General features: G+C 46.8%; 1 protein-coding gene across 1 annotated transcript in view; it reads right to left on the bottom strand.

The window, feature by feature from the left end:
- Positions 1-19,763, bottom strand: part of pdcd11 (programmed cell death 11) — a 70,521-nt gene that overhangs the window by 45,710 nt on the left and 5,048 nt on the right. The window contains exons 2-16 of the mRNA XM_072239066.1: positions 19,093-19,200; positions 18,279-18,425; positions 15,562-15,726; positions 14,055-14,216; positions 12,128-12,251; positions 11,377-11,558; positions 9,645-9,752; positions 8,087-8,293; positions 7,006-7,130; positions 6,409-6,469; positions 5,504-5,650; positions 3,797-4,048; positions 3,204-3,359; positions 1,154-1,348; positions 563-637 (exon numbers count right to left, since the gene is read on the bottom strand). Coding sequence (XP_072095167.1) covers positions 563-637; positions 1,154-1,348; positions 3,204-3,359; positions 3,797-4,048; positions 5,504-5,650; positions 6,409-6,469; positions 7,006-7,130; positions 8,087-8,293; positions 9,645-9,752; positions 11,377-11,558; positions 12,128-12,251; positions 14,055-14,216; positions 15,562-15,726; positions 18,279-18,425; positions 19,093-19,182 — 2,196 coding nt within the window. The 5' untranslated portion in view covers positions 19,183-19,200. The remainder of the gene's footprint in view (positions 1-562; positions 638-1,153; positions 1,349-3,203; positions 3,360-3,796; positions 4,049-5,503; positions 5,651-6,408; positions 6,470-7,005; positions 7,131-8,086; positions 8,294-9,644; positions 9,753-11,376; positions 11,559-12,127; positions 12,252-14,054; positions 14,217-15,561; positions 15,727-18,278; positions 18,426-19,092; positions 19,201-19,763) is intronic.

The raw sequence follows: 19,763 nt of genomic DNA, 5'->3' as shown, positions 1-19,763 counted from the left end.
AGCAGGTCAGGCAACATCTATGGAAATGAAAAAGCAGTCAATGTTACAGGCTGAGACCATTTATCAGGACAGAAACGTTGACTGTTTATTCTTTTCCATAGATGCTGCTTGGCTTGGTGAGTTCCTCCAGCATTTTGTGTGTATTGCTCTAGATTTCCAGCCTCTGTAGCACCTTGTATTTATGATTTGCTGAACCACACCGATGCTGTTTGAAAAAGTCATTTTCAAATCTGTGCAGGTCCTTGTCCTTCCCCTTTCCTTTCGCTGTAACCTCCTACAGCACTACTCAGGGTTTCCTGGACTGCTACAGATCTCGTGTTTAATTCTGTGTTTAAATCCCTCCCCTGACAGGATCCCCTCAAGCCTCCTCTTTAAGGCGAGTTTTTTTTTTAAACCTGACTCTGCCTAAGGTTTCAGTTCCCTGCCCTAATACTCTCTTGTCCGACTCTTTGACGGCGGTAAGATTTGTTTGCACTCCAAGCACCATGAAGATACAAATTGCTTTTAGAATACAACTCATGAAGATCCACTGGTGCCCTGCATGGAGAAAATGCCAGCTTACCTGGAGCTCTGTAAAATCCTTTGCCACGACTCCTTGTTCAATAAAAGCCAGCAACGCTGACTTTCTGCAAAGAATCTGAGAGAGGGGTTAAGGACTGCAATCAAGTACTTCAAGCGAATGATTAATCCTGGGTACAACTCAGTAAGCCCAGTCCCAACGTTAACATGGACTGGAGTTATAAAGCAGCAACTCGCAAACGGGTGAGGCAACTACTCAACGTCACACCAAGGTTACAGCATCACAGAAACAGGATGTTCAGCCCATCTAGTCAGTGCTGAACCATTATTCTGCCTAGTCCCATTGACCCGCATCCACACCATAGCTCTCCAAACTTCTCTTAAATGATACAATCAAATCCGCATCCACCACTTCTGTGGTCAGGTTGAATCTCAGTAACCAATAAGCCACTGGAGGATTGATGAAAACAACCAGTGGAAGGAAATTGATTTTGAAAATGCAGGGAAGACAACCACACCCCAAAAGATCTTTAGTTAACATTAGGATTTGGACAGGTACCCCATCAGTCCTAGCTTGAACTGTCGATTAATGAGACAGACAAAACTCAAAGCCCGGTTGTGGGTTGAAGGATACAATCCGATTGGAGGACTGGCTCCAGCACATGACACCAGGGATGATGTCACCCACTCGCAGTCTCTCCGCCAGAAGTCGACAGTTGCTCACGTGGTCCGAGAGGTGAGTCGTAGGCAGGAAGGCAGCCACTTGCTCGGGTAAGATGGAGACCTCCAGCCCGTCCTTCGCCTTCACCAACACTTTCACATCAACTATCTGAAAGACGCATAGCAGAGTGAAACATGTCAGCAGCCAGGAAAGCACTTCGACAGATGAGACAGTGATCAAAGTAACAGGATAGTCAGATGACTGAGTCTGTTTTTGCTGTTCAGTGAGATCTTGTGTCATTGACATCTTGACAAGACCTTTCTGCATTTACCCACAAAATGGTGATTGGTGGCATGGGAGAGAAGTGGTTAGTAAACAGCAAGAGTGACCAGGGTTCAATTACATTGATGTCTGTAAGGAGTTTGTTCCTTCTCTCCATGACAACACAAGTTTCCTCTGGGTTCTCCAGTTTCCTCCCACATTCCACAGGACAACAGGTTAGTGGTTTAATTGGTCACGAGTGTAATTGGGCAGCGTGGACTCACTGGGTCAGAAAGGCCTGTTACCATGTTGTACTCCAAAATAAAAAGAACGTGAATCTCCACTTTGATGTGGCAGGCAAGGCTCTTACTGACAAGTCAGGAGGATAAAGGACTAGGTGCCCAACAGCCACAGAGCAAAGTTTCAAAAACGTTATAGCAAAGGGTCTCGAGTGCCTTTTCAGTTGAGGTAAAAGATCCAGCGGCGGGAAGTTGAGCAGGAAAGAGTCTGCAGTGACTACAGTAGCAAGCACTTCTCTCTCATATAGAACTTAAATCACACACTTGGTCACTAATTATTTTTAATGGGTCTTACTGATCCAAATTTGCTTCCATCTTCTCAATACTGAAAGACCCCAGACACCCCTCTCTGAATTCACTAGCCTCCGCATCCTTTACCTTGGTAATTATCAATGAGAAATATTTATCCAAGACCTCACTCACCCCCTGGTCCCACACACACTGCTCCTTAGGTTCCCTAACCCTTTCCGTACTCTTAATACACGACTAGAACGACTTGGGGTTACCCGACAAGGGAATCTCATGAGTTCTAGAATTTCATGATTTTGTAATTGGTTTGTTCAGTTCTCTTCATATTCCTCAAGAGAGTCACCCAGTTCCAGCTGTCTATACCAAGTACCAGCTTCCAATCTGATTAAAGCTTCAACATCCTTTGTCATCCCTAATCTTTCCAACTTTGCCTTTCATGCTCACTGGCAGGGATCTCCCAAAAACTCTTTCTATGGGCTTCCAGTGGTCAGGTGTCAGCAAGCACCTGCTCCCAATATACTTCCACCAGCTCCTCTCTATTGAAATCAGCCTTTCTTCCCTTCCCTTTTCCCCACTTTAACTTCATGCCTTGGTATGACTACATAGTCATAGAGCAATGCAGCATGGAATCAGGCCCCCTGGCTCAACCAGATAGCCCCAATCCCCTGCCTTTGGCCAGTATCTCTCCCAGCCTCGCCCTTCATAACTATTACCAATGCATCTACCCCAACCTCTTCCATATACCCTCCACCCTCTGGGTGAAAGAGCTGTTCCTCAGGTCCCTTTTAAATCTTTCCCCTCTCACCCCAAATCTACCTCCCCTAGTTTTAAACTCTCCCACCTGGGAAAAACAGTTACCTCATCTATCTCACCCATAACTTAAAACATTTCTACAAGGTCTCCTCCTCATTCTCCTATGGTCCAAGGAAGAACACCTAGTGTGTCTTCTCCTATAACTCAGGCCCTCCACCCTCATAAATCTTCTCTGCACTCGTTCAGCTCCACAGGGTGACCAAAACTGTAGACAATATTCCAAGTGCAGACCCGCCAACTACTTATACAACTGCAACATAACATCCAAGACCTTTTCTAACTGCTTGGGCTGACGAAACGTACAGAACGCAAAAGACAGCAGTGACTACATCTGATTGATTGGAAACACTTGGCCGTCGGTGATGCTGTTGAAGCCTCAGTCTCCACCTGCCATACTGTACCTTTCCAGTCGGGTACCCAGCAGCTCCTTCACTTTCCTGGGAAATACTGTCAGCTCTGGTTCCCAGTTCCTGTCCAAGAGCATCGCCACGGGGTTTAAGAGACAGCAGCAGCTTCTCCTGGTCTGGGTTACACTTCAGGACTGTGGCCTTCACAACCTGGGGAGCAAAAATGACCAGAAATGGCATGGTGGCATAGTAATTAGTGGAACACTTTATAGCAGTCGTGACCTGGGTTCAATTCCTGCCACTCTTTCTCTAAGGAGTTTGTGAACGTGCGAGCTTCCTCCCACATTTCAAAGACGTATAAGGTAGAGTTAGCATGTTGTGGACATGCTATGTTAGCACTGGAAGCAGGGAGACACTTGTGGACTACCCAGCACGATCCTCACTGGTCATTAATAATTTCACCACAAGTTTCAATGTACTTGTGAGAAATAAAGCTCATCTTTGTCTGATGGCGTGGGTGGTAAGAGAACCTTTGTTCAAAGATTTTTTTTAGATTTGAGCAAGCAATTGAAGAGGAACGCCTTTTCCAGGAAATGTGTAGGTCACCCTGAGGATGCAGCCTACTTCGTCATGGAGTCTCCCCTCACCTGGCCAACGTAGAAGACTTTCTCAGGGCAGGGTGGGGGTTCGACACTCAACTCATGCCGTGGGACCAGTCCTCGAACGTCACCATAGAAGCAGATGATACAGCCGAATGGTTTCACACAGACAACGTAACCATGGACTGACTGCTCAGGCACAGCCTCCGCGTAACACGCAATTACAGGGAGTTTCGACCTCACCAGCGTCTTCTTCCGAGTCAAAGTAACCTTCTTGGTCTCAGCGTTTACCTTCAGCACCTGGGGAACAAGCAGCAATTAGGTGAACTGATAAGGCAAGGACTCGCAACAGTACACTGGCAGCAGCGGTTTACAGTTAATACTGCAGGCTGTCAAAGGAGGCGCTCGAGAAGCTCAAACAGCTGGAGTTCACGGCCAACACAGCTTGGTGGGCCAAAGGAGGGTGGGTTCTGTGCTGTATGACAATAACGGATCCTGCAACTATATGGTTTAGAAATCAATCTGCGATATACAAGAACTAACGTGACAAGATATACATTGTGCTCATCCCTGCTCGCTGAGCACAGCACAAGAGAAGTGAGCCTGCAGACCCCAGCACTGCTTCACATTTAGAGATCCTGGCTGATCAACAACAGCCGCAGCTTTTCTCCATAGCCTTGATTGTGCAACACCTGAAGTGAGACAAAGTCACATTGTACCGGTGACCAACCTGCACACTGCTCCAGATATTAAACATCCTGTACATTGTCTCTTTCCTCCCATACTGTACCAGATATCAAACATCCTCCATACTGTCTCAGTCTCCATCACACTGTACCAGACACCAAACCCCCCTCCACACTACCCGTCTCACCACACTATCCCAGACATTGAACACCCTCCACATTACCTCAGTACCAGACATAAAGTACCGTGTACATTGTCCTAGTCCCATCACACTGTACCAGACACCAAACATCCTCCACACTATCTCAGCTTCTCTCCACATTGTACCAGACACCGAACACCTTGTACACTATCCCATTCCTCCCAACACTGTGCTAGGTACTGAACACTTTGTACTGTTTCAATCCACCCTCCAACCCGTACCAGACTATGAACACCCTGTACACTGTCCCATTTACCCCCAGACCATTCCAGACACTGAACACTGTCCTATTCCTCCCAACACTGTACAGACACTGAACACTGTCCCATTCCTCCCAACCCTGTACAGACACTGAACACTGTCCCATTCCTTCCAACCCTGTACAGACACTGAACACTGTCCCATTCCTCCCAACCCTGTACAGACACTGACAACTGTCCCATTCCTCCCAACCCTGTACAGACACTGAACACTGTCCCATTCCTCCCAACCCTGTACAGACACCGTACACTGTCCCATTCCTCCCAACCCTGTACAGACACTGAACACTGTCCCATTCCTCCCAACCCTGTACAGACACTGTACACTGTCCCATTCCTCCCAACCCTGTACACACATTACACTGTCCCATTTCTCCCAACACTGTACACACAGTACACTGTCCCATTCCTCCCAACACTGTACACACAGTACACTGCCCCATTCCTCCCAACCCTGTACCAGACACTGAAAACTGTACCATTCTTCCCAACACTGAACATTGTCCCATTCCTCCCAACACTGTACAGACACTGAACACTCTTGTACATTTTCCCATAACTCCCCCCCCCCCCACACAACAATGCACCAGATATTGAAGTGTTTACCCTGCACTTTATTTTGTCTCCAACGCTGTACATCTTTTCTGGATGCTTCAGTGGGATGTCTGCCAGGTGTGTTCGAGGCACCAGACCCCGGATATGGTCTGTCAACTTCACAAGGACCCCAAATTTCTCCAGGGAGGCGACCGTACCCTGAACAGCAGCAAAGCATGATAGCCAGGCATCAGAAAAGCTGCTGGAAGAGGGCTACAGACTGTCCATTTTACATGAACTATGGCAACTGACCACTAAATGCAGGTGACATTTTACAGGCTGTACCGAGGATGCTGAATACCCAATTAGCAGACAGAACAGTCTCAGAAAGTCGCAGCGGTGATCATATTACTGCCTAAAGGTCATTGGGTGACAATGGTGGGGTTATTAAAACATTAGTCTTGGGTGTAACGCAGGATTCACTGAGAACACGAGGAAAAAGCTTTGTAGACTTCACTTCACTGACTAATCTTATGAGATCGCCCCCATTTCTGAGGTGAGAAACAAACCTCAGCGCAGTGTGAGAACGAAGGGAAGGCTGATTTTGGGAGGTAATTACATCAAGTGCATTTCAGCTTCCTCCTGGGGGAAGCTTTCAATAGGGGCATGGTATGGGCTGGTAATAGGCTGGGTGGAACTCTGTTTAAGAATGCTGGTCAAGAGCTTTAGAGCACATGGGTCCACCGGGTTGGTTGTGAGAGCAGCAAGGAGGGGTTGGTGCAGCTAATTTACCTGGTTCTCAACAGTATAAGAAGAGATGGATGAAGAGACACAGATGTGGTCTGGAGTACAACCAGCAGGATGGCAAGAGATGGATGGAGTTAGTCAGGAGCTTGAGATGAAAGGAGAGCCACAAGCAACACTGTATTCGTGGCTCGGGTCTGGCTGATTTGGGATTTGTCACAGCAAGCACCTACCTCAATCACCTGTCCCGGGACGATATCATGATATCTCAAAAATGGGGCTTCAATAATGGTCCTGAAAATCAAAAAACACAGAATAAGGTGTGTGAGTGCCTAGTGACTAGGGCACATTCCTCCAATCTCTGCCCACTGCAAAGCTTGCGATTAAGTGTCCATTCTAAGGATTTTGAGCAAAACTCTAAAACACAAAAAAACCACCTCATCTTAATTCAGAACAGCATATCACTGCAAAGGCCAGAAGATCAGTGGCCATATGTCTAACCCTTGCTGCCCTTGGCCAAGGAGAGTGCAACAGACAGAGTAGAGGGGGAATTCATTCAGTGGCTAACCTGCTTACTTTGAGGAGGAAGCATTACTCATGACGTGGCAGGCATGGGAGTGTGTGACGGGGCAATGCTGAGGGAGATCCGCTCCACGTGATGGAGCGGTGCACAGGGAGATGGGTTATTGTCACACGGATGTATTTGGGCGCTGTGGGCTCATTGGGGCCTGCTACAGTGCTGCACCTCTAAATGAATATTTTATCCTTATGCCAACACATTTATGCCACTAGTTAAACTGCTGGTGATGGACAGTCACGCAGTCACTCACTGTTTCAGTGACACCAGGGCCATTTGCTCCATGGGTGCATGGTCGATGATCCGACACTGGTGCTTGGTGCCCTTCCTGAAAACGTTGGCAGCCGAACTCATCTTCGTGTCAGATAGATGAAACACCTGGAATGACAAGGGGCAGATGTTAGGCATCAATTATCGAAGGTCTGTGTTGTGAAATTCAGCTTGCCCTGACAAACAGCAGCACATGTGGGCACGCTGTGTGCCGCGAGCATGCTATGTTGGCGCTGGAATGTGCAGCGACACCTGCAGGCTGCCCCCAGCGCACCCTCAGGTTGTGTTGATCGTTAACGACACGTCTCACTGCTTTGGGATTAAATGAATCTGAATCGAATCAACTTTCTCAAGACGGAAAATATTACCAAGCTCGGCCTTAGCGGCTCCAGCATGAGGGGAGCGTCACTCTGCTGTATGCACTGAGGGGGAGGTCAGTAATGTAGTGAGGGGTCCTGGTTGGGGTGCTGTGTTGGTAGAGGAGAGCAGGGGAGCACCGAAAGGCCATTCTTTTGAACAAAGTGTTAAAGTGAGGGGCACAGCGGGATGCCCTCAGCAACTACTGTGCCAGTTCTCTCCAAAGCTCCATATTTATCCCTCAAGTGGGATTGCTTAAACACCCAGTGTAGGTTACAGGAACAGCCGAGGGCAGCTAGGCGCCACAGCAGTTAGTATAAGTCTCTTTCAGCACCAGCAACCCCAGTTCAATTCCTGCTGCTGTCTGTAAGGAGTGTGCATGCTCCCCGACCCACCCCCGACACCTGTTTATCTGCCACATCCCAAAGACGTACGGGTTAGTACGTTAATTGTTCGCATGGGTGTAATTGGGCAGCGTGGGCTCATTGGGCCAGAACAGCCTGTTACCTTTGCTATATCTCTAAATTAATGTTGGTTGTCACATTTCTAGCACTATTACGGCGTGTCAACATCTAAGTAACCCCTGAAGATTCCTTTGAGGTGCTGACGATAGGCAAAATACAAGTCCCTCTGAACTCCAGTTTCACAGATACGTGGCAGCATCAGTTGTGAAAATTCACCCTTGGGTGGAAGACAGATCTACTCACACGCGAGAAGGCAAACGACCCGTCCTCCAGCCGAAAGGTGACACCAGCACCCTTGTGGTAGCACAGCACCGTGCACCGCTCCAGGACCTCTCCAATGTTCTGCCCACCTGGCTGTCGCACCATGGCGCCGGGCTGCAGGAAGACGGGCCGAAGGGTCAGGTGCACGGACTTGGTATCCGGCTCGACGTACAGCACACAGGCCTTCACCTGGAGGAGAGACATAACGTGTGCAGCTTACTGCCAGGGAAACAGAGCTAACAGAGAATGCAGGGATGCATAAACAGCAAAACCAAATGAACAAAAGCACCCCTGAATGTTCAGCTGTAGGGTCACGCAGTGACGCACCACTACCGTGCCCAGCCACTCACCTCCCCCCTACCCCACTCCCTCAGGTGCCCCTCTCACCCCCGAAGCGCTCACATCCCCATTCCCCTCCACACACACACCTTTCCCTCTTCTCTATTTCCCTCGAAGTCTGACCTTCTCCCCTCCATTTCACTCAAGCAGCTAATACGAACACAGAGAAACGCGAGCCTCAGCTGAGGCTTGCTGAGCTAATTTAGATTAATGCATCTGTGAATGTCAGAGAGCATACTTATTTCTACATTCCCTTCTGACATTCAGCCGATCGAGTCAGTGCCACCACATGGGAGCAATTTCACTCCCAGCAACCCACTCCCCCACAAATGTGTTCTTTAAATTTTAAATAATTGCTGCAATACAGGTGTTTGGTGTGACCAGGAAATGGTCACCTGCTCCCAAGGTGTGATTGGCGTCTCCTGCCACCCCGCTGAACACTGCCACCATTATTCCCTTCAAGATAATCGGCAGACAGCTTCACTGGGTTCCTTGGCAGCGTGAAAATACCTACTTTACCATTACACCCTTAAATTAGATTCTGTTAGGCCTGGGGTGTCACGGGAGAATTCCCAGATTTCCCTCTGTGGACTGTCTGTACTTCTCACTGTACAGCAGCCAACATAATCAAAAAACCAACCCACTCCGGACATTTTCTTTTCTCCCCTCTCCCATCAGGCTGTGGATAGAAGAACCTACTTCCAGGCTCGAGGACAGTTTCTACCCCACTGTTATCAGACTACTGAACCAACCTCTTGCCCGCTAAGATGATTTTACAATCTAAATTATGATCTTGCACTTTATAACTTACCTGCACTGTAACTCTTTAGTATTTGCAATTTATTCTGTATTTGTTTTATCTTATTCTAGCTCAATGTACTGTGAAACGATTTGATCTATAGGAACCGTCTGCAAAGCAAGCTTTTCACTGTATCCTGGTACACGTGACAATAATAAACGAACTCCAGTTTCGCTGCTGGTACTACCACAGTGGGGTGCCAGAGATGGGGAATAAGTAATGAGGGCAGGGGTTTCTAGTGGAGTGGGAAGAGTCATAGAACCGGCCAGATCTTCAATAGCCCATCTTCAAAATATATTCATAGATTCAATAGCACGATAGTCAGGAATGTGCCACGTGTCACAGCTCCTTTTGCCTACTTGTATTATTCTACATTACGTTGAAGACACTCCACAGACTCACCTTTTGACCCACGTGGTAGGTCCCGATTTTCTGTGGGTCTAGGTGCCTGAAGTCAACAATGCCCAACATGCCAGAGAGAAACTGCAGAACCAGACTGTGGGGATTCACCTGGAACACAAACATCACTTGGTTCTATTCTCAGAGAAACCATCCGCAGAAATCCGCAACATGTTATTGCAGGCGTGGGGCAGATACCATGTTTACTCCTAAAGCCCAGTACACAACCCAAGGCCACAGACACGGAGAGGGCAGGATGGCAGGTGAGACACCAAATGGAGTACCACCCAGAATTCAAATTTAAAACATGCCAGTGCTCACCAGATGATGGGCCCATTCTGATATTGTACTGTTCCACGTCCAGCCATTCAGTCAAATCTGATACAGTCTGACCCACCATACTCTGCACATTTTCCCACACCTGAACCCATTTCCCACTGTTTACACAATCAGGATTAATCGAGAGAATACTCCCATTGTGTAACACATTGCTTTCACCGCAGCCTCAGTCCTCTGAACTCAAAAACTCAAAGGGAAAACTCATGATTCTCATAAAACAGAGAAATAGCAGAAGTCTGACACTCAGTGCACAATGTTACTCCAAAAAAAACATGAGAGGTTCTGTCCATGCTCTCCTCTACTGCCATGATGAGGCCAAACTCAGGTTGGAGGAGCAACGCCTCATATTTAGTTGGGTAGCCCCCAACCTGACTGCATGGACATTGATTTCTGCAACTGAATTGAATTCCGCCCTCCTTCACCTTCTCTCTTATTCCATCTCCCATTCTGGCTCCCCCCTCTCCTATACTCCTCTTTTCACCTGCCCATCGCCTCCCTCTGGTGCCCTTCTTCCTCCTCCTCCCATGATTCACTGCCATTTGTACGATTCCTTCTTCTTCAGCCCTGTACATCTTCCACCTTCTTCCTCCTCCCCCTGCCCAACCCACTCACCTGATCTCACTGATCATCAGCTTGTATTCCTCACAACCCACTCACCACCTTTTTCAGGCCCCTTCCCTTGTCCTTTCCAGTCCCACTGAAGGCTCTAGGCCTTTGTTGACTGTTTATTCCCCTCCACAGATGCTGCCTGACCTGTTGAGAGTTCTTGCAGCACTTTGCATGCGTTGCAGGACAGGGGTTCCTTGCTAACTCACTGAGTTCAAGCCAAGGCAGTCTTGCTACACTATTTCCACATTCATCAATTCTTCTAACTCTGAAAATCTAACCACAGTGGCCAAATAGAGGGCACAGAACTGCACATCACTAAAACAAGCCAGGATATACCCATTTCGTCGGCCCATATCAATCCTATTTACTGTCCTCACAAACCCATCAACTCCCCGAGATTCTTCCCTTCATCTACACACCAGGAGTGATTTACCCCCCGACTCTGCACGTTGCTCGGGATGTGGGAGGAAAGCGGAGCACCCAGAGAGAACCCACATAGTCCCACTTCAGCACTGGGATGAGACAACAGCTCTACCAGTGGCGGTGCTGTGTGTTCCTCCCAAAGTCAACAGCACCTTGGTCAGGGATCAGTTATGATCTCAGTGACTGGACAACAGATTTGAGGAGCAACACAACAAGGCTCTGGATCGTTAGAGATCTCCTCAGCTTTGGTTTCCTTGAGAGATGGAATTAGCCCCTCAACATCAACCAAATAATCTGGAACCTCACTGAGCCTACCTCTCAGCCTTTTGAAAGGGAAGACAACACAAGATGCCAAAAGCTGTACCTTCTGAACCTCAGCATTCACCACCAATCCAGGCAGCAAGCTACTAAGGCTCCACTTCTGATCGTCAGTGGCTGTTGCTGTAGCAACATCTGTCGATCGGACCGAAAGCTGGACAAACCGGCCATTGTCCTTGACTGACTCCAGCAGGAAGTTCAGGTACTGACCAACACGAAGAGGGTGCCCTGGGGGCACAGAAAAAAAAAACCAAAAACAGAATAACAATGTGGTACCCGATATTTCATGCAAGATATGTTGGCATTGTCATGTGGTATCATTCAATCACAAACTACTTTGTAGCACTCTTCAGCTGTCAAGACACTCTCAAGAGTTACAAAGTTTTTGAGCATTAAGTATTACCAGAATGGGGCAGGGAGATTGGTAATAACTGTTTCTTTATTCAGATACAGCACAGTAACAGGTACTTCTGACCTACGGGTCCGCGCCACCCAGTTACACCAGTCTAACCAATTAACCTACTAACCCAAATGCCTTTGGGATTTGGAAAGAAACCCATGGAGGAGAGCGTACAAACTCCTCTTAGACAGCATCATTAAATCTGGGCTGATGGCGTTGTGACAGTGTTACGCTAACTGCCGTCCTTAATTGATAACTCCAGAGAACACAGACTGCACGCCCCGAGTCAAGGCCACGATTCTGATTCTGAATTACAGCACCTCCTGCCAGTTGATTATACCACCGAGAGTCTACAGAACTAGTGAAATAACAGAGACCATCCTTGAGGAAGACTTACCTTGGTTCCTGCTCTTAATATAATCCCGGGCTTTCTGGTGCGAGAGGAAGGCCTTGGTGGCTTTGACTCCGATGTCAATCAAATACCCATGATCCTCCACACTGGACACACAACCAGACAGCAGCTGAAGTTAGGGAAAAAGAGGGGCAAAGTGTGAACGGCAATAGGTACCCAGCCAATGGGAGCAGAGAACCGCGTGCACAATTACAACAATGCAAGGACGACCCTTAGTGGGAATTCCTTCAATCCCTGCTATCGCCGGGCAGTCAGGTTACAGGCCTACATACAGTCAAGAAAAATACACTAAGAAAGGCCTAGTATGAGACACTGAACAGCAACATTCACTGTTTAGCAGAAAGTATAGAGTTGAAAGCATATACCACGTTAAATGTAAATCAGGTTGGAAGTTTTCTCTCCCTGAAGGAGTGACCTTATAGTGGTTTATAAGATCATGAGGGGCATAGATTAGTTGGCTGGTCTTTTCCCAGAGAAGGGGAATCTAAAACTAGTGATACAGATTTAAGCTTAAACATGCTTTTGAGGGATTTGGGCCAAATGCAGGTCAATGGGACTTGTCAGATAAACACCTTGGTAAGTATGAATGAGATATCATTGAAACCTATTGAATTTTGAAAGACCTCGACAGAATAGATTCAGAAGGATGTTCTCAATATTGGGGGCAATCTAGGACTAGAAGGTCTGTACAGCTTCAGAATAGAGGGATATTCATTTAGAACAGATGAGAAGAAATTTCTTTAGCCAGAGGGTGGAGAATCTGTGTAGTTCATTGTCACAGATGACTGTGGAGGCCAAGTCATTGGGTATATTTAAAGTGGAGGTTGATAGGTTCTTGATTAGTTAGGGTGTCAAAGATTACGGGGAGAAGTCAGGACAATTGGGTTCAGAGTGAAAGAGATCGGCTATGATGAAATGGTGGAGCAGACTTGAAGAGTCAAATGGCCTAATTCAGCTACTATGTTTTATGGTCTTATAAGGTGCTTGGTCTTTGAGGGAAACGCATGGTTTTCAGGGATCTTTGTCAAATGCAAGTCAATATGACTAGCTGGATGACACCATTAAGCCTATAAGCAATGTACAATTAGTTCTGGAAATGCTGGATGGCAGGATACAGTAAAATCAGGAGTGCTGGACATTGGAATTCGAGATCACAATTACCAATAGGTCGCCCTAGTACAGGGGAGGCATGCAGGCTTTGCAATGGGTATAGAAAAGGTTTTTAATTTATATTTAGTTATTTGATATACAGCACAGAATAGGCCTTTCTGGTGCTTTGAGCTGCACTGCCCAGCAACCCCCAGTTTAACTCAACGATGGGACAACTTACAATGACTAATTAACGACTAACCAGTATGTCTTTGGATTGTGGGAGGAGACCAGAGCAGCTGGGGAAACCAGGAAGGACGCACAGACACCTGACAAACGACAACAGAATTGAACACTGAACTCTAACGCCCCAAGTTGTAATAACATTGCGCAGTACAGCGGCGCCCAAGTTTAGCAGCTCCCTACCCGGATTAGAGGAGTGAGGCACTAGGAGAGGTTGGACAAACTTGGATTGTTTTCCCTGGAGCATCAGAGGCGAGGGGAGACCTGACAGATGCTCATAAAACTATGAGAGGGTAGGCAGGATAGAAATGTCAGTTACTAGAGGACAAGGTGAGATGTACAGGGCAAGTTCTTTTTGATTTCTTCTATTTACACAGAGTTGTGGGTACCTGGGAGGGCTGCCGGGGATAGTGGTGGAAGCAGCAATGACTGCGGCATTCAAGAGGCTGTTAGAAATGCACATGAATATGTAGTAATGTGGATGACGTGCAGGTAGAAGGGATGTATTTTAATTTGGCATCGCGTTTGGCACAGACATCACGTGCCCAAGGGCCTGTTCGACCGCTATGTTCTAACTCACCATTCCTGTCTGCAACATCCCCGCTGACAGGGCTGCATTCACCTCCTTGGGGTTAATGGAGAGCTTCAAGCTGTGGCGGTTTGTTTTTGTTGCCCCGAGCTGAGAAACGACACACCGTACTACCATTCCAGGGCTGTACAAGTCCGGGAGAGCGGTCAGATCCTGGGGAAAATTCAGAGGAAACAAAGCACTCAGAAACACGGCTGCAGGACACACCGCAGACAGGAGACAAAACCTTGTACCACCAACAAACTCAAGCCGAGACTCCCTCGCCCCAAACAACCACAGGCCACTTCACTGACCTGCCTGAAGCTTGATTTCAATGTTTGTCTTTTCACAAAGTTGCAAGTCACTACACGTACAGCAAATCAGCACATTCATAGGACATGGAATAATGCTGTACAGTGCAGGTCTTGCAGCCACAATGTCGTGCCAACCTTTTGATCTATTCAAAAATCAAGCCAATGCTTCCCTCCCACTTAGCCCTTTGTTTTTCTATCATCCAAGTGCCCATTTAAAAGCCCCTAATGTATTTGCCTCCGTCACCACCCCGAAACACATTCCATGCAACCACTCTGTGTAAATGAAACAAGCTCTGAAATTGTCCCTATACTTTCCTCATATCATCTAAAAATTGTGCCCTCTCACTTTAGCCATTTCCGTCCTGGGAAAAAGTCTCCGGCCGCCCACTCTCTGTATGCCTCTCACCATCTTGTACACCTCTATTCAGTCACCTCTCAAACTCCTTCACTCTAAAGAGAAAAGCCCTACATCACTCCACCTATCCTTACAAGACACACTCGGAGCCAAGCACAGGGCTCCAGTGAGGACACAGCAGCAAAGCACCAGCTTTCCATTACAGACATTGGACTAACAGCCCAGAGGTTATCCAATATGCACCGCCCTCCGAGTACAACTGCAGTGGTGCCGAACAACGTGACTCTTCCCACCGAGCCTCTTGTGGTGGTTGCACCAAACTTCGAGTGTAAAGATTCAGAGAGCTCCACACCTGCATGGTACTCTTGGCAAGAATGCAGTGACGGGGAAGGGGCTGGGAACAGAGATTTGATTAACAAACACCCTTGGTCACTGCAAACAGGCCCCGGGAAGTTTTAGAAACTGAAAGATTGGGCTTGTATTGACACGGGTTTCCTGGCCTCTGCTCCACTGCTAATTCCAGAACTAACAGACAGAGTTGCCAGCATGAAGCAGAGTACTGTGTGTCCTGATGAACACACACAAAACACAGGAGGACCTCAGCAGGTCAGGCAGCACCTGTAAAAAGTGAACATCAATGTTTTGGGCCAGAAAGGAGGGTAGAAGCCAGTAACGGGAAGGGGACGGAGAAGGAGCTGGCAGGTGATTGGTTATGGAAAACAAGGCTGCAGGAAAGGACAGTAGCTCATGGAATAAGGGAAAAGTCTGTCCTGATACTCCAGATCCAGTTCCTGGCACAGACACAAAGTAGAAACTCATAAAACATGAGACTGTAAGAGATCAACCTCACCTCTGACAGGTCCTCATTGACCTGCTCACTCAAGGTCTGCGTAAGCGCATCACAGATGCTGGTGAGGCTCACGTAGCCAGTGAGCCCATGGGGTAAACCGATGGCAAGTTCAAAGTCAGTCACCTCTTTCACACATCCGAGCAGCAGGGTTCCAACGGTCAGTTTCTGCATAGGGAAAGGAGCGAGAGAATAAGCAAAATCCAGAGCAGGTATGTGATCCCAAGACCAGAAGATATAGAAGCAGACTTAGGACATTTGGACCATTCAGTCTGCTCCGCCATTTCATCACGGCTGATCCATTTTCCCCTTCAGCCCCAATCTCCTGTCTTTTCCCCGTATACTTTCATGCCCTGCCCAATCAAGAATCTATCAACCTCTGCCTTAAACATATATAAAGACTTGTCCTGCACAGCTGCCTGTGGCAAATAATTCCACAATCTCACCATGCTCTGACTAAAGAAGTTTCCCCTCATCTCTATTCTAAAAGGACACCCCTCTTTTCTGAGGTCCAGAGCTATCAAATGCTCTTCATATGACAAGCCATTCAATCCTGGAATCACTTTCCTGAACCTCCTTTGAACCCTCTCCAGTTTTAGCACATCCTTCTACGATACGGGGCCCAAAACTGCTCACAATACTCCAAGTGAGGCTCCACCAGTGCTTTATAAAGTCTCAACATTACATCCTTGCTTTGATATTCTAGTCTTCTTGAAATTAATGCTAATATTGCATTTGCCTTCCTCAACACGGATTCAATCTGCAAATTAACCTTCAGGGAATCCTGCACAAGGGCTCCCAAGTCCCTTTGCGCTTCAGATTTTTGTACTTTCTGTCCATTTAGAAAATAACCAACCCTTTCATTTCTTCAACCAAAGTGCATGACTATACACTTCCTGACACAATATGCCATCTGCCACTTCCTTGCCTCTCTGCTTCCTCAAAATACTGGCTCCTCCACCTTTCTTCATATCATCTGCAAACTTGGCCACAAAACCATTAATTCCATCATCCAAATCACTGACATATAACAAAAATAAAAACTGGTTTCCACACAGACCCCTGTGGAACACTAGTCACTGGCAGCCAACCAAGAAAGAGACTCCCTTTATTTCCACTCACTGCCTCCTGCCCAAATCACTCACTGCTTTATCCATTCTAGAACCTGTCCTGAAATACCATGGGGTCTTAGCTTGTTAAGCTTCCTCATGTGTGGCACCTCGTCAAAGACCTGAAAATCTAAGTACACAACATCAACTGATTCTCCTTTGTCTATCACGCTTGTTATTTCTTCAAAGAATTCTAACAGATTTGTCAGGCAAGACTTGAGGAAACCATGTCAAGTATGGCCCATTTTAAAACGTGTCTCCAAATACACTGGCACCATATCCTTAACAATCACCTCCAACATTTTCCCAACCACTGACTAACTGGCCTATATTTTCTTTCTTCTGCCTCTCTCTCTTCTTGAAGTGGGGTGACATTTGCAATTCTCCATTCTTCCGGAACCATTCCAGAATCGATTCATTATTGAAAGATCATTACTAATGCCTCCACAATCTCTTCAGCCACCTGGGGTGTTCACCATCTGATCCAAGTGACTTATCTACCTTCAGACATTTCAGTTTCCCAAGAACCTTCCCCTTAGTAATGGTAACTTCACACACTTCACTGTCCCTGAAACCTAGAACTTCTATCATACTGCTAGTGTCTTCCACTGTGAACTCCGATGCCAAATACTTATTCAGTTCATCTGCCATTTTCTTGTTCCCTATTACCACCTCTCCAGCATCGTTTTCCAGCAGTCGATATCTGCACTAATTTCTCTTTCACACTTTATGTATCTGATGAAACTTTTGGTATCCTCTTTAATATTATTGGCTAGCTTACTTTTGCATTCCAGTTTTACCTCCTTTATTACTTTTTTTTAGTTGCCTTCTGCTGGTTTTTAAAATCTTCCCAATCCTCTAACTTCCCACTAATTTTTGCTCTATTATATGCCCTCTCTTTGGCTTGTATGTTGGCTTTGACATCCCTTTTTAGCCACAATTGTGTCATCTTGCCTTTAGACTACTTCTTCCTCTTCGAGATGCCTTCCAAATAGTTTTGCGAAATTACAGCCATTTCCGTTTTGCCATCATCTCTGCCAGTGTTCTTTCTGAATCGGATCTGGCCAAATCCTTTCTCATGCCTCTGTAATTCCCTTTACTCCACTGCAATATTGATATTTCTGACTTTAGCTTCTCCTTCTCAAATTTCATGATGAATCTGATCATATTATGATGACTTGCCACTAAGGGTTCTTTTACCATAAGCTCTCTTATCAATATTGGTCCATCGCCCAACACCCAATCCAAAACAGCTGATCCCCTAGTGGGCTCAAACACAGGAGCTCTAAAAAGCCATCTTGTAGGCATTCTATGAGCCCCTTACAGTTATAACCAAAGCTGAGAATGGAGGAGTCAAGGAGAAGGATCTAGTTTCTGTACCTAAAGAAGCCAGGAGCTGGGAGTATTCTTGGGCTACACTGCACCCAGATCAGAAGGTGAGCGGATACAAGTCGACAAGGACAGGGAGGGGGTGAAGGCTGGACTGGGAGAGATGCTCTGTTAGGTTTATGGTTCTATTAGTGAGAGGCAGGGTGCCAGAAGCGAGTGCTGCACAACAGTGGTGAATGACAGGTAAAAGGCTGACTGTGGACTGATGGCTCCATCACATACCTTAAACGTGAGGATTCCTGCCTCCTCTGTCTGTTTCTTGCGAGGTACCAGGCCTTGTACTTCCTTCAACTTCTTTTTTTCAACACCTACCTCGTTCTTCTGTTTTTCTACCTTAGGACGCTTCGGTCGGTGTTCAGAAGCTGACAGCTGGAGGGAAACAGCATATTTATAAAACAGTCTTAAAAATCACAGCACAGCTAACTGCCAGCATTGGTCAGCGAGCAAAACTCCCTCCAGACCATCCCATCACGCACTCCCGGGTCAGACACAGAGGGAAACTTCCCATCACACAAACCAAAGGACAGACATAGAGTGAAGCTTCCTCCACACCACCTCATCGCACACTCCCAACATCACAGACTGAAGCTCCCTCCACACTGTCCCATCACACGACACTCCCAGCATGAGACACAGCGTGAAGCTTCTTCAACCCTGTCCCATCACACAGATCCAGGGTTAGACACAGAGTGAAGCTCCTTCCTCACCGTCTTATCATATAACCCTTGGAGTTCGACACAGAAGCCCCCTTTGTGATGTTAATTCCTTGACCACTGGAGGAAGAGCAATGCCTTAAGTGCTGATATTTTGAGTACATTTGCAAAGGAATTTCAAACATTATTTGTTGATTATTTCAGTGGGGAATTGACCAATATTAGGAAATATCTAACCACGGAGCAAAGATTAACAAGTAAACATGCCAATAATCCCTATGATAGCAGAGTCCACATCCACTTACAATCCCTACACAACGTTGGAACACATCTTGCTGTCTGTTTTTGTGCTGAATTCCAGCAGCATCATCTCCAAAACTTACCTGAAACAAGTTGTCCTCTCCCTCATTGCTCTTGCTGGCTCCTGTGGTGGGCTTCCTCTGTATCCCCCCGCGGGGGAAGTCCTCCTCCATTGCAACAATTGTCAGCACCTGGACAGATTAAACTACATTGAGGTGTTTGTTCTGCATGATTAACTGCCCACTGGCTACACCAGTTCCTGAGACATCTGGCTGAAGAACAGGGGCCATGCTGCAGTCAGGCAGCAGAGCAGAATGAAATGAGTTGAAATTTATGTCTAATATTGAGACTTTGAACATTCAGCATTGAACAAACCCTTCAGCCTATTGGACCTGTGGTGATCACCAAGAACCCATTTAAACTAGTCCAATGTTATTCTCCCTACCCCTCACCTTCTCCTCATATTAGATTAGATTCAATTTAACTTTATTGTCATTGTGCCCAGTACAGATACAAAGCCAAAGAAATGCAGTTAGCATCTGACCAGAAATACAAAGAATGTTATTTACAAAATAGCTGCGAATGAAAAGTAAGTGCTACAGCACATAAATATAAAAGTACTGAGCCAGTACAATACGGATGCAATACTGCTTAGTGCTGTGAAGTGAGGTTCGGCAGGGTTACAGCCTCAGGGAAGAAGCTCTTCTTGTGCCTGCTGGTGTGGGAGCGGAGGCTTCTGTAGCGCCTATGGGAT

Source organism: Mobula birostris, chromosome 21, assembly GCF_030028105.1.
Source record: "Mobula birostris isolate sMobBir1 chromosome 21, sMobBir1.hap1, whole genome shotgun sequence".
Classification (NCBI taxonomy): Eukaryota; Metazoa; Chordata; class Chondrichthyes; order Myliobatiformes; family Myliobatidae; genus Mobula; species Mobula birostris.
This window is presented reverse-complemented; position numbering and strand designations above follow the sequence as displayed.